A 15,466-nucleotide genomic window follows, 5' to 3' on the forward strand; every position below is an offset into this window, starting at 1 on the left:
GAGACAACTGACCATAGTAAACCTCCCATAGGAGGGTAGAGATGACAAAACCTGGGACTGCTCCTGTCATAGATAAGGAAAGAAAAGAAACGAAAGAAACAGAGGTGATGCTGGGGAGCTGGACTTGCTGTTCCATTTTTACAGGGGGGAAGTGACTGCTTTTGCTGCTAAGAAATGCTGTTTTACTAAGGCTCTCCATATCTTACGCCAAACGGTAGCGCTGCCCTGTACATCCTGACCTGACAGAAGCATGGTCTGCCATCTGCATCAGTCAAAAACAACATGCAGCGAGGCAACAGACACTTTCTGTAGTGTGCCACCTCTGTCCAGAAGTGGCCTTGCTATACTTCTGTCCCAGATGGGAGGCAACTGCAGACTGCTCTGCTTGAAGCAATATCTTTTAGCAACTCCCAATATTTGGATGAGAAATGCACAAAAAAGGTTGGAGGCTAATGTGCTACAATGACAGACAAGCACCTCAACTTCTACACAGACATGAGGAAGGACAGGTCCCCAAAGATAGTTTTCAATTAAGTAGCTTTGCTCTCCCAGCCAGGAGAGGAGTATGGAGATAGCCCTGGCCTTATTTATTCACTTTGTCTTTGCATGGCTGTCACAAACTGCAGAGACCTGCTAAGTCAGAACTCTCAGCTCATATCTGTGATTGTGTTTTGCCAGCACAAGCCACTGAACAAGATGGAAGGCAAAAATAAAAGCCATACTCGATTCCTTTGTAGGAGACAATTACCTTGGAAGTGTCCTACAGAAGCAAGATCTGCATTTCTTTACTCAAAACACATTCCTCTAAATACATGGACAGTTTAAGACTTAATTAGTGACTTTTCTCACAAGACATTTTCCCTTTTGGGGATTTAAAAAGCCTTTGGCAAAAGTCTTTTGCTTAAACAATTGCTGTTTGCAGAGGTTTCTCTTTTGTAATGACAGTACTTGTTCTATCAGGTTTCTCCATACCTGAAGGACTCTGAATGCAATCCCAAACCCCTCCTCAATGTTTTTTCCTTCCAGCATGACCTGAAAGAGAGAGGCATCAGACAAGTTTCAGGATGCACATTTCTTTGTTACATACAGTTAGATAATAGCAGTCTTGCTCACAGTTCTGAATTTTGTCCGGAAGCAGTACCTTTGCCAAAAGACAATTCATGACTCTGAACAACGGAAAACAGCACCAACCCAACAAGAAGTGGAGCAAATACATGGTCTGTTGTCACACACTGATTCACTGTGGAACACTGGGTAAGTTAAAGATGAAGGAGCTGAAGTTAGCAAGGGTAACAAAAACAGCATTGTTTGCCTCGCTTCAAAACACAATAAGACGTACAATTGAAAAACACATTACTATTGGCATTTGGTATCCTCTGCCCCCGAAACTTTGAATTTTGAGCAGAGTAGCTCCAGATTCTCAGCTGCTCTCTGCCGCTTTGAGGAAAAAAAACATGATTTTTTTCCATGAACAGTAGGTTGCATACACGCACAAGCAAGCTGCCAATGAATAGTACCAGAGGCTGCTCCAACTGTCAAGTATTTCAACCTGCACATAAGTTGGTGTTGTTTATGAAAATAAGACCTATGTTTGAAATAGCAGTAAGTACCTTGCAAGCAACATCCATTTTCATGTTATTGTTTCCAAAGAGTGTGGGCAGGGAAGAATCTGCCATTTGAGAGGTTCCTGAGCTCTCACATCGATGCAGGAACTTTGTTACTTCCATCTGCAGCTCGACTGTATTGATGTGCCTAGACAAGGGGGAAAAAAAATTTACACTTCATTTTGAAATAGAGGAAGTGTCAATTATTAGCTGTGTGAACTTACTACTTTCTAGAACACATTTCAAAATAAGATATATACATTTCCAGACAATAATTATTTTACTTGCTGTTTGACTTTGGCTTTGGTGTAGCCTAGTCTGCAGCAATGAGGTATTTTCCAGATCTGTGCACACAACATGCATCACAAGCTGCAGGTGAGCACATGTAAGCATTATTCTATACAGTGAGCCAGACAATCTGGATCCCAAATAAATATCTGCTCCCTCTCCTTTCCACCTTTTCACACACACTCCCCTGCTTAAGTTGGGAGTTTAGTCTTAAAAAAAGAACAGTCACTAGGTAAAACCAAGATATAAAAGACCAAGCACGAGAGATATCTGGCTAAACTTACAGTTCAACTTCTGAACATGAAGAGATTTAGGTAAATCTGGCTCCTGTAATTCACATGTAGTTGAATTATAATTCAAACAAGCTTAAACTAGCTCAATATTGCTGTCTGTGCACTGTAGGTTTTTTTTTTTTTTTTAATTAGAGGAAGGTACATGATATACCAATCAATATGTTTAGTAGAAACAATGGCTCATCTTTGGGTTAGGTTGTGGGGGGGGGGGGAATGGTAATGGGAATCCTATACTTGCAACTAGATAAAGTCAGATTTGGGTCAGGCACAGCTAGCAGGTGTTAGCAAAAACCACCTTAAACACAACCACTAAAAAAGAAAAAAGCCTGAATTCCTCCTCTTTCTTGTAACCTAGCTTCCTGTTTATAGATACCTTGACACATCTGTAGCAGACATTTTCTTCCGGAAGGTGAATACCATTTTTTTCCTCCCTGAACTTCTTGAGACTTCCTGCAGGTAGACTTTGAGATGATCCTTGATCTTTAGGAGCCATGTCTGTCTGCCTCCCAGTTCAGTGTAAGACTTCACTCCATGAGTGAAAAATCTAATGCAGGTCATGGCAGCACGAACGTGATCCTAGAAGAAATATACTGAATACTTTAAGAAGAACTGAAACTGCCTTCACTAGTCCTTTGTCTGTACTAAAGTGCTCACACAGAGAGCAGGTGGTGCTCTATTATCTTCAAAGCAGTAACGCTACTGCAATGCACCAGACCCACAATAGCAATGTATAGCTGGTCAGCTTCAGTCGGGCTCAGGCTTTCCTTTTTCTTAAGGATTGGAAAGTAGCAGTAATCTACTTGTCCATCACRCAGATTTATACCACTTTTCAAAAAACACCTAAGTAAATAACCAAAAGTCTGACAGTATTCAATATTTCATTGAAAGAGGTGGCAGGTGGCCACTCACTCTCATCTTACCTTCATGAACTGTTGCAGCTCATATAGGATATGGTAGTAGTTCTTTCTCTGCAAGTGTTTGCAGGCTGCAGTCAAGTAGGTTCCCCAGCTCTCCAATCCTGGATCAATGGTTTCTAGCAAGTTCTCCAACATATGTAGTTTTCCACTTTCATAACTTGGAATGAAGATCCCTTCAATGAACACTTCAGATGGGGATTCCTACACAAATATCAGAAAGGCAGGTTGAAGCAAACCAGCTGTGGCACCTAGATTTGCCTTTTATAATGTAAAGGAGTATCAAGTGACAGAGGTCATACAATCAACAGATAATATAGGTTGGAAAGGATCTCCACAGGTCATCTGGTTCAAACTCCCACTCAAAGAAATTAGTGCACATTGTTCAGGGCCTGTCTAGTCCTAAGCATCTCCAAGGAGAGAGATTCCACAGCCCCCCTGGGGGCCAGTTCCCATGTCTGACCACCTGCACTGCAAAAACCTTTTCCTTATATCCAGTTGGAATTTCTCTTGCTGCAAATTGTGTCCACTCTCTCCTGCCCTTTTACTGTATACACGTGAGACAAGCTTGGCTCCATCTTCTCTATAATCACCCACTTGGTGCTGAAGACAGCAAATAGATCTCCCTTAGCCTTGTCTTCAAGCTGAACAAACCCAGCTCTGTCAGACTCTGTTCATGTATCATGTGCTCCAGCCCACTAATCATCTTGGTGGCCTTCCACTCGACTTGCTCCAGTTTGTCAATGTCTGCCTTGTTCTGGGGAGCCCAAAACTGGACACAGTCCTTCAGATGAAATCTTACAAGTAGTGAATAGAGGGGGATATTTACTTCCCTTGGCCTCCTGGCTACTGCTCTTGCAAATGCAAGCCCATGTATTAACATTACTATGGAAAGAAGCATGTGTGAACACACAGCCTGCATAAAATTTTTAAAGGCATGATATGGAATTATTTAATCTTTTTTATTTCTTTAATTCCACAGTAAGATACAAGCTACAAAGCCTGTATACATAAAAATGTTTTCATCAAACACCCAACTGCAAAATTGTCTGAAGAAAGATTATAATGTTTCATCAGAAACCTAGTACGTTATGGTCTTAAAGTAACAACCCATCCTTTCTGGTTTGTAATCAGTGTTAGTCTCTACATCTAAAACTTCCACATCAAATTGTCTATCTAGAGTATTTTGAATGCCTACTACTTAACTAGTGAAATTATTTCACCAACATTGTAAAAACATGCAGCTTTCTTTAAAGATATATCTAGACTGATAAAAAGGACACATTTGAAAAGCAAATTTGATAAGCAGATAAGAATATGAGCTTAGAATGGCTGATGATATAAAAAGAAAGCAAAGCTGGTGAGACCACTTAAATAATTTCCTATTAATTAGCAGACTGAAGACAGCAGAATTAGGTGTTTCAAGTAGTATATTCTCAGTAAGAATTATTTCAAATTTAGAGTTGGTAAAAAGCAACCACAAGCACAAAAGTTTAAAGAGATGAAAGTTATTTTTTCATGACACTAAATTCTTGTTAGCCACTGGACAGTGTATACGATAACGCTGAGGACCTCAGAAAACTCAGGTGCAGAAAACTGCCCAGAATGCTCTATGACACTCATTGCTGTTTTAGACTGGTCTTGAAGCCCTCTTAGCTGCCTTTCAAATTCCAGTTTAGGTGACTGCAAATTAGATTACTCACCTTATTTAATAAGTGAAGCAGTGCTTCTCGCATACAGTCATGCCTCATGTAAAAGCTTATTATTGCTAGATTAGTGCCATAACTGTGTAAATAGAACAAGCACTCTTGATAGTAACTGTTGTGTTGAATCTTCCCCTCGCACATCACCTCCAGGGACAGGCTTCTAGTTCTCAGTGTTGCTTCAAGTTCCCTCAATGTGGCAAAGTAGTCGTCATCCTGCTGTCAAAGCAGAGAATCAATGATACGTGATGACTAACAGGAAAACCTTCTTTGGGATTCTTTTCTATTAGACCTTGTCACCTAACCCTGAAGATTGTTATTTTTTGTGTTTATGTGTTTTTTTGTTTGTTTGTTTTAAGTATGGTTTTAGAGGGGCAGGACCCCAGTCTGCTCTTTATAAATACTAGACTGGAACCCTGCTATCAACAGAGATGTTGAATGTAGCTGTAGCTAGCATGGCTCTGTCTCTCCAGGGACAGAGAGGAGGCTTATTTATTTTAAAAAAATTCCACTCTCAAGAGCTACTTCAACAAGCTAGTCCAAACTAGCTTTCTTATTCTCCTAGAATGTTTACTACTAAAAGCTCTTTCATCAATGCAATTCTGCAATTTAGCCTTAAAAGTCTTTTTTTTGGTACCTAATCAGACCTTCCACAGCCAATCCAAAACCATGTAATAGTGCTTTCTGCCAAGGAAAGATGAGTGGGACAACATTCTTTGCATTTGTAATTTTTCCTTTTAATTCCTGCAAAGTTACCAGTTTCAACAGAAGAATGGCATCATTGCAGCATCACAACATATGGTTGGGATGGAGTTTAGTTTCCTCAAACTGTAGTAGTAACAGCTTCTTTCCCCTCCACTGAGTACACTCCAAATTACTATGAAAATTCTCTGACAGGACTATCAACCACCAGCTTACTGCCAGGAGGCAGCCAATGAATTTCTCAGCAAGATTCAGTTTCTGATGCATAATAATGACAAAAAGAGAAAGAAACATGCTACTTGATATTATAACATACATTGCTGTAAGATTTGTATTAAAGCATCAATACTTGGACAGCTTTACTACATAGCCTTTTAGAGAAGATAGAAGACACTTACCACAGCATGTATGGGCTTCACTGTGGACTCCAGATACTGTATCACATCTTGGATCAGCCTTGAACCGTAGTTCAGCTGGTTTAGATCCACAGGTGGCTTTAAGCATCTGCTGAACTTCTCTCTTGCTGAACTTAAATTCCCAGCTTTAAGGCAAGCCATGCCCCAGGCATGCCATGCTCCGCTTGGATCCAACCCAGATTTTGTAGAAACCTAAATTCAAAAAATCATTTATTAATACTGTAACATATGGTTCCAATACAAAACATAGGAAAACTGGATAATCTCACACAGCCTACAACTATGACCTTCCATTTCCTAAAGACATTTCCCATTAGAACAGACAAAAAAAACCCCACACACTGACTATTCCTAGGTTACTGGCAATAAATGCCAACTACTGAAACACCCGTGACCTCCAAATGGTCATCTATTCCTGCTGTTTATTTCCCTTTAAAAATCTTAATCCTATTTGTTGCATCATAATCCTCTTCCCAAGAAATTTCAATGCCATAAACAGAGGCTTATGGAATACTGAGAGTAGGAGGAGGATAAAAGAAGATAAGCCACACTAGATGAGCTCTCATAGATAAATATGCCACCATAGTTGGCTTCCAAGAAAATGCTTAGCAAAGCTGCTTGCCTAGTATCTGCTGCAGTATTAAGGACAAATGAAATCAAACATACAAGTTTCAAATAAAGTCCTGCCACAAAGGATGTCTCAACTCTTCCACTGATCGTAAGATTCCTCCATGTAGCGACTCTCTGGCAGTTTGTCCATTACAATTTTAATTGTACTAGAAGATACAGCCCCTATTCTTGCCTTCAGCAGCCTGCTCCGCAGCAGAAGGCATCTTCCCTCTCAGAAATTTTTTTCAGTGTTCAGAAAAGGTTTTCTTCATTGCTTAAGAACTTAATCCTAGTCTGTAACAGTTTAAATATTGTCCATTTCATACATCATATCCAGCTGAACTCAGGAGGGGAGAAAAAAAACCAAAAGCCACTACAAAACAATTATTAATATTTGCATCCCTCTATTGTCATTACCTCTATAGCTAATTGATAGTACTCTGCTTCCAAAAGCCGATTTCTTAGTCTTGTTACCGCTGCAGGGAGAAGAATCTGATCCAAAGATGGCACYGGATGATAGGCAGCAGCAACCAAAATATTCAACACATCCACTTTGCTGATGTAGCTAGGAGAAAACAGAGGTTAAACAGATACATATACTGTCACTGTTATCATGCACACTAAGAATCTTAAAGAATTTTATGCCAAAGACAACTCTTAGACCAGTGGTTCCTAATCACTAGTATACCAGGTTTGTCTGTTCCTCATACTGTTCTATTTAGCCTACTTTTTGCCATTTCATTTCATTCAGTGGAGCACTGGCAGATGCTAACTGGGGGCACCAGCTAATGTTACCAAATCAAACTAGCATGTGGAAAATTTATGCATTGCACCYGGCACTGCAAGCACCAGTAAGACAAAGCTTGAGGAACAAGTAAGATGCTAGTTGTCAGGAAGTGCAGGTTTAAAATCCTATATGGAACAAGTGGCTGAAAGCAGGAAAAACACAATAGCAGAAGCGGAAGATTTACCCAGTCATTGTGAATTATTTTTCCCTTCTCTGAGAATTTTATCAGTAATTACTACATAGTCATGAGATTTGAACTTCTATTATTTGAGCTTTCATATTATTCTTGTGTTATGAACTTCTCTTGTTGCTTAAAATGCCCACAGTACAATCACAAAACAATATAGTATAAAAGCATAAGGGTCCTGAGAGGACCTTGATGCAGACTAGTGAACATCTGATAAAGTCACCTGTCACAGAGAGCTAGATCCTGGCTCCTTCCAGCTTTTACAAACATCATTTTGGCACTGAAGAGCAATTGTTTCATGATGTCCATAAGAAGTCCTGCATCCACTTCAGGGTTAGTCAGCCCTTGGGACAATTTGCAGCAGTGCTCTATCAGTTGGTGGCCACACACTACGCTATCACTGTGCAGACTGAGGATGGCAATACACAAGGAAGAGCTGGGAGCCTGACAGTTAGAGGAAAGAAAGATGAACACAAGTACTGAGGTAATTCTTTAGGAAACTGCTTATACTGGACTCCCCTCTTTCTCCAGATCTCACCTGCTCATAATAAAATTCACTGCGTACAATTTCGTTTTCTTCTTCATTCAGCGAAACAATCCATTCAAGCTCAGTTGCTTCAGGAATTCGCACCACTGTGGAATATTTGTTACTAGATGTTTCTGTGGCTGAGAAGGAAAGAACAGGTAGAATCATCACACAACAGGTAGATTCATCACGCAAGAGGCAACAAACCTGGCTGAGGAAACATCACACAGAGCTATTCCAATACTCTCAGTTATCTACAGTCCCTTGACTGTGCCAATTCCTGTTAGTCACACATGTCCAGCACACAAACCATAAAAACATTTCCACTCCTCAGCAGACTGTCAAGCCGGCTCAAAACCTACTCTATCACCAATATCTTGTCAGCAAGAACTGGCTCCAACAACRTATTTTCAAACTATTACCCAAACCTTATCCTACAAGATATCAAACACAGCAACCTCCTCTAAGTCTTCCATCAGCCAAAGCATTAAATATTTCTGATCAGGAAGGATGTGGAAATAAGTGAGCTGTGGGGTACAGCTAAAAAGGGAAACTTGAAGCACCAGTTGTAAAAAGAAAGGCTATGTGGACTCAATTACCTTCTTTTTAGAATTCAGGTTATTCAAATATACCACTTTAAGATAAAAGTTGCAAGAAGATGAGCTAACGCCATATGTTAAGTTTTCATATGAAATAGTACTACAGAAAATTACGGGTTTGATTAAATGATTCAAGAAAAGAATTCCAGTGAAAAGCCTGCCTCTCTCCTCCAGACTAAGAAAATTTCAGTTTTGAAATGTGTYCTCTTACCCCAATATTGTAATGGATAATGTACAGGAGGGATAGGCAGAAAGAGATTATTTTAATAACTATTGTCTTCTTTGCTCTTCTTCAGAATCTGAGCTGAGAATTACTCCACCAAAACAGAGAATAACTACAAATCAAACCATGTCTGTCATCTGAGAGCAGTTAGAATGCACTAGCCCTCTGATGCTCATGTTTGTGATTCTGGTTCCTAACAGCAAGTGCTGAAAAATGGAGAAGAAAGCTAATTTGCTACTATTTTCCAGATCAACTTCTCCCTGGAAAATTAAGAGTTTAAAAATAAATAAATAATCTGCTTTTTTGTAAAAAATGAATTGTCAGGAAATTCACTGTTCTAAATTTCACAGAAAAGCTGCTCCAGAGATGAGTAACTATAAAAACTGTAGGGTGAATAAAAACAAGAAATGCTATTTCCAAATTGAACTGGAGGCAGTAATTAGAAAACAAACAAACAAAACAAACCCCCACACACCCACAGGCCTGAAAACTTTCGGTAAGACTTCTTCACAGTCTCATCAGAAAAATTAGAAAAGCAGCAGAATAAAACACTTTCCCTCTTAAATCTGAGGAGTTCTGTGCTGTTCTTGCACTTGCTGTATGAGTTTTGCACCATGTTTCCTACTACTACTAGCTGTACTTCCAGTAACAATGGTTTGGGTCTGCCAGAATATTATGCCAGCACGAGAAATTTTTTTGAGTAGGTGTTTTCTGAATCACCTCACTAACACCAGACTAACAAAGAAAGAGTAAATACCTTGAGGAATAATGGCTGACAAATTCAATGAAGCTTTATTGTTCCTCCTGAAATGTCATGATATTCGATGGGGAAACTGAGGCACAGGAGAACTAACCAGCTCATTTTTGCACCATCAGCAAAGGAGATGGGATTCAGGACACACCCCGACCCACGAGAGGAGCCTCATTCTGTGCTCCCCCCAGCCGGCACTGGGTACCAATCACCACTGCACACTGCAGCACTACTCAGTGACATACTACCGCAGTTCTTGAACATCTCTCAACACAGCTCTGTACTGGGCTAATTAATTCCTACTTTTAGCACAGCCTTTCACTGACTGCTTCTAGTATGCAAAGTGCCTTCTCCAGCTGTTGTTTTCAGTTCCTGCCTTTAAACCCCACCCAGCTTGGCTCCGACATCTCTCCTAAATCATAATTTCCATTTACAGAAATTTAGAATGCCTGATTTCAGCCTGCTCATGTGAAAACAGTGGTATTTTTTAAACAGAGGTTTTGATCACCCTTTTTCTACAGGTAGATGTAACACATTCCTATCTCAAATTATACTGGTAGTCAGACACTTTAAGTGCAAGTTTAACATTACTCCATTCCTCACCTTCCACTTGGTCTTGATCTTCTTTTGTGCTGTAATAGAAAGACAGAAAGAAACATGATGTCTGTTCGAGCACACTGGGGAAAATGTAATTTTTAAGAAGGGATCAATGTGGCTAGCCTTTTCAGAACACTGTTTCCACTCTCCCCAACCCTCCCCATTCATCTAGCCTAGAAACATGAGTTCCTGCCCCTACATACAACACTTCAACTCCCACTAAATAAGTGGTTCTGACAAGCTTTTGCACAAATAGTATTGTTGCATATATAATGAGTGAAAGCAGATGCTGAGAATAAGAACAAACTGCCCAATATCAGTATATGTCAGAGCCAAAACAAAGTTTTTGGCATCCATGCCTCTGTTCTTAAGATTTAGTTGGTTTCAATACACAAACAGGGTGAGTTTAAAAACAAAAATCAACAACAACCTCCCCCCCAYCCCGTAACACATACACAAACACTTAATTAAAACATGAAGGTGATGTTCAAGCTCACTGCTAGGTTCTGCTGACCTATTCTGGTAGCATTAGCAACCATTCTGACTCAACCTGGTCTATCTGCAGGTAACTACATGTTTCTTCAGAGGTTCCTTTTCAGATCTGCACAGGATTCCTCTCTTCCTAGCAAGCCTGTCTGTACTGCTATCAGCAGGCTTGACTGGGTCACAGAGAATAAAGCCCACTCTTTACAGCTGCACTTTTCACCAGCTGACCTAACTTATGCACCAGGAATTTCACTCCAATTCTCATCTGAAAGTAACCAAATCAAAATCTGTCATCACAGGTAGCCCTTTCATTAAGGACTCAGTTTCAACTTCAAAACCTATATAATCATGAGTTTGCTTGAACTGCAAGTAACTTGGTGTGGCGAAAGGAGTGATGCACTTCACTTGTAAGAGGGAAGCAGCACTACATTTATTGCAGTAAGACAGCGACTTAACAAAGTTCAATCGTGAATAAGAATGATTTAACGAGGTTCGATTGGCAAGGTTCACTCAGTTATTTACTGCTTGAAGGACAGGGTCAGATGCATGCGCAACAGAGACCCTCCCGTTGAGTCACGAGGTTCAGACTGGACCCCCTTGCTTTCTAAACTCCTTTGGAGAGGAGCCTAGGTGCGGCTSGATCCAGTCCTAGTCTCAGACTTGGTCAACGGTTTATGTCTAAGGTATTATGTGCGCAATTAGTCAGAGATATAACTCAGCAAAGTTTCGTGAAGTTCGCAAAAGTTCAGCACGCTATTAATCACTTACCGAGGATCTGTCGCGGGTAAGGAATCTCTCAACCTCGAGGAGTAACCCTGAGAGGCGTCCCTGCTCAAGGGGAGGTTCTGCAGTGCAGCCTGCTGCCATGCAGAAGAGCTCAAGGGGGTCTGGGCTGCCCCCTATTTATGGGGGGGGAGATGATTGACTCATAGTCATATTTGCATACTAGACGGCCTTAGTAGGTGCATGCTCAACTAGCCCCCACACACGTGCTGTTTGCAGGGAGGTCAGGTTGAGGGGGAGAGAACACATCAGTGGGGGGGGAAAGGAGCACACCATCATACTTGGTCACTTATTGTAATATTTTGTTCCGAATGTTTGTTACTAAAGCATTCAATTCTTAGATTTAATGATCAATTGAAGCTTAAACAATTAAACCATTTTGACTAGCTCTCCACTGTTCTTTCTAATATTAGAAGCAAACTGAGGCATCATGATCATCCCCTCACCTAGCAAACTTGAAAATCCCAACTGCTGGAGGACAAAAAGCTGATGTATTGTATTCTCCAGATAAACCCAAGTGTTTATACTCTCTGATCCCTGAAGACTGCAGTCTACTTTCCTGCATACATGGAGTTATGAAGAGCTGGAATGAAAGAACTTACATGCTTGCGTCTTGTACAAAGCCAGGCAGATGTTCTCTATTGTAGTAGCTATAGCACTGGTCACATACACGAGCTGGATTTTCTCTACAAGCTTCTACTGCCATTTTCTTGGTGGAACAAGAGCTGCACACTAGCCTGCCACAGCGCCTGCAGTGATGGCGCCTGTTAAACTGAGCACAAGAGGTCATGGATGAGCAACTGAAAGAGCTGACTAAAGTCCCCTCCTATATCTGCCTCCATGTATGAGTAAACTTATTSCATTCAAAGTGAGCAAACAGCATGAATGATAAGGCCTTTCAGAACTATAGCGATTGATTGTCACTGCCACAATTCCCTTTTGGGGAGGGCACAGCAAAGAAAAAACCCCAAACAGGACCAGATATTTACAACTGACAAGCTTGCTGCAGTGTTGGACTTAGATTGTCCCAATTTTGATAATATTTAGATCAATGATCAATTTAGATCATCTCTTGAAAAAGTTTAAAGCTGTAGACTATCTTTCTGACAACATATTATTCATTTCAAAATTCAAAAGCAACATAACTTTGAGGAAGCAGTACTGTTTGTAAGCAACAGAAAATAGACCGCCAGCACATTTACAAAACTCAAAACTAATCTTCTCCTAACAGCACCACCGTATTTGCTCGAGTACTTTATGCAACAACAGTTGTAGAAAAGTGTAACCAACAGCAAAGCTTACCCTCCCCTGTACTGGCAAGCTGAATTATATTATGTTCATGCTGCTTCTAGCCAGCACAGTCAGCTAGACAGCCCTGTGAAATTGCTAACAATACAGATCTCCCAGTTCTCATAGCAATCTCCTCTCTGATAACGAGATTTCCTTTACAGGCTCTATCACTTCCCTCGGGAAACTTGGGGAGAGGCCTCAGACTCTGCATGGAGCTAACAGTGATGCCAGTCTCCTCAACGGATCTAAACAGAAACTAATGGTTAAATAGGTCAAGTCTTGGCAAACCTACACTGATGTAGGCAAACTTGCTGAAGTAGCCAGTGGCTCTTAGGAAACAGAATCTGAGCAAGTGTTCACATTAAGATCACAATTCTAGAAATGTCTGTACTTAATCTCTGTTCCTTACCATAGTAAAGCGTTCAGTTTTGCAGACCATACATATCATTTCAGTGTCATCAGGGATCCATTGCTGTTTTGGCGGTGGCTTCTCAGGTGGTACAAAGTCTTGAGGAAGCAAATTCTGCTGCAGGCTTCTGTCTCTGGGACTTGCAGATATGGTAATGCCTTAAAAGGCCAGAGCAAGACAAACATGGAGTGGGATTTTAGCTGTTTAACAGAGTCTTGAAGACCAGAAAACATTACAGACTTACTGAGGCTATCTGACTTACTGCTTACTTATTAGCAGACATTTACGATAAAAATTATAGAAGTTTAAGACTAGGTCTTGTCAATGTCTGTTCTTGTATCAGAAGCAGAGACTTGAAAAAACAGATATACGGATAGCAAATATGTAGCATAGCATAAAATATAATCTTAAGGATATCCAGTATAGGCAGACTGACATTCCTGAAGACTGCCTTTTCTTTAGCATCTCAGGAGAATTATGTCATGGCTAGCAACCACATATCCCTCCCTATTCTGCTCCCCATCACAATCTGTTGTGGAGAAATCAATTCAAAGAGGCAGGAATTTGTAAGTCTGTGGCCTTTGGCATCTTTGATATTGCCATCAAGACATTAATTGACTCAAATTTATAGCATTAAATAGGCTTTTAGTTTATATGATGTGAGCTGGTTACACTTCAGGCTAATTGAAAGGTCCAACATCCTATTGCAGCCTTGCAAGCCACCTCCTGTGCGCAATGATACTAAAGAAGAAAACAACTTCATTCCAATAAAACTAACTCACGTTCACCCAAGTAGATATTGGATTGCAGAAGAACATTAGTGGACAATGCATCCAGGTTTTATAACGTAGTGATAATTAGCTGGCATACAAACTATTTCCTGACTAGCATGAGAGAGACTGAAGAGCTGCACAGCCAAATCCAAGACACTGTCATCACCTCATGTATGCAGAGCAAGGAGAACCYTTAATTCAGGATACGAAACTAGAGAATAGCTCAGATACCCTGAACTGTAGGATCAGGATATCACTGTGGAGCTCTAGTTCAGGCTCATCACTTGCTGGAAACCACCAGTCTTGGAGATCTGAGGAAACCCTCTGCTAGTCATTCCCTGAGAGCACATACATCTCCATCTATCCTATGAAGGATATCACTCACATTCAACGCAGAACAGAACTTCAGGGGGATTTGTGGTTTTTTCCCTTTTTYAAGCCAAGAATATTCTTCAACTTTTCAAAATTATTTTGTTTCTAGTTATTTGGGTTCAAGGACAGTTAATGGGGTCCCCTAAGGCAATTAAAGGTGTGCCATTTCCCTCAGGTGACAAGAGGGATCCTAGAAAAAAATAAATTCAAAGAACAAAAGAATGAAGAAAAAAAGACAAAAAGGACTAGGCTTCCACTGCAAAACCAAAGTTAAGATCCAGAAGAAAAAAAATTTGCTGAGCAAAGAACAGGAAAACAAGAAAAAAAAAAACCCACACAGATGGGCTTCCAGACCAACTCTGCCCATGTACCCAGAGAGACCACAGAAATCACAACAGGGAAAGATTAACCTGCAGCACCATCAATCCACTAGCAACTTAACTGAGGCACTGTGTTTTTGTAGCTGAAGTCCAGTCTCCTATGGTCCGTTCAGACTTTTTTTTTTTCCTGTAGGGTCTGGAATGGGATTCATGTGCGCTGACTTTTCAGGCATTTTGCAGATATCTACCAAAGCCCAAAACAAAGCCATACCCTTCTTATCTCCCTCTAAGTTTTCTTTTAACTGGGCCCAAAGCACCCAACTGCAGAGACCTACTAACCTGTGCTAAATGTGACCAAAGCTACTATTAAATGGTGGGATGCAGAGTTCAAACACAAGTAGGGGAGAGAAGAAATAAAAACAGGTCAAAAGAAAATAGCATTGAAACCTCATCCTTACCAGTAAAGCTGGCATGAGATGGTTCTGGTGACCCCAATTTAGACAGCGCTTCACACTCCAATATTTGATTGAGACTTTCTTGGATACGTATCACAGAATCTAGGACAAAGGAAGAAATAGATCAGATAACAATATTGGACATACATCTAACGTGCTTATAGGAAGATTTAGAAGAATCCATTCACAGCAGCATGTAAGAATGTTAGTACAAAACAGGATTAGCTATGTAACAAATTATTACATCTTTCATGAAGATTAGTCCACAATGATTCATGTTTCAGGAACCACTGTGGGCTAATGTGTGTGTGTGTGTGTGTGTGTGTGGGCTAGTGTGTGTGTGTGTGTGTGTGTGGGCTAGTGTGTGTGTGTGTGTGTG

The 15,466-nt window shown here is 40.5% G+C and overlaps 1 protein-coding gene across 8 annotated transcripts in view; it reads right to left on the reverse strand.

Annotated features, from left to right (window-relative positions):
- Positions 1 to 15,466, reverse strand: part of ZFYVE26 (zinc finger FYVE-type containing 26) — a 58,774-nt gene that overhangs the window by 6,956 nt on the left and 36,352 nt on the right. For 5 of the 8 annotated variants that reach the window (XM_026084548.1, XM_026084551.1, XM_026084550.1 and 2 more), the window contains 13 exons: positions 15,091 to 15,189; positions 13,168 to 13,325; positions 12,071 to 12,240; positions 10,206 to 10,234; positions 8,042 to 8,169; positions 7,727 to 7,947; positions 6,947 to 7,094; positions 5,903 to 6,112; positions 4,803 to 5,021; positions 3,106 to 3,303; positions 2,559 to 2,761; positions 1,611 to 1,752; positions 973 to 1,032 (listed from right to left, as the gene is read on the reverse strand). In XM_026084548.1, coding sequence (XP_025940333.1) covers positions 973 to 1,032; positions 1,611 to 1,752; positions 2,559 to 2,761; positions 3,106 to 3,303; positions 4,803 to 5,021; positions 5,903 to 6,112; positions 6,947 to 7,094; positions 7,727 to 7,947; positions 8,042 to 8,169; positions 10,206 to 10,234; positions 12,071 to 12,240; positions 13,168 to 13,325; positions 15,091 to 15,189 — 1,985 coding nt within the window. Of the gene's footprint in view, positions 1 to 972; positions 1,033 to 1,610; positions 1,753 to 2,558; positions 2,762 to 3,105; positions 3,304 to 4,802; positions 5,022 to 5,558; positions 5,763 to 5,902; positions 6,113 to 6,946; positions 7,095 to 7,726; positions 7,948 to 8,041; positions 8,170 to 10,205; positions 10,235 to 12,070; positions 12,241 to 13,167; positions 13,326 to 15,090; positions 15,190 to 15,466 lie in introns of those variants that run through there. The other 3 variants (XM_026084556.1, XM_026084549.1, XM_026084552.1) reach the window with 2 other exon arrangements.

This window comes from Apteryx rowi, unplaced genomic scaffold (genome assembly GCF_003343035.1).
Source record: "Apteryx rowi isolate R43461 unplaced genomic scaffold, aptRow1 scaffold_647, whole genome shotgun sequence".
NCBI classification, from domain to species: domain Eukaryota; kingdom Metazoa; phylum Chordata; class Aves; order Apterygiformes; family Apterygidae; genus Apteryx; species Apteryx rowi.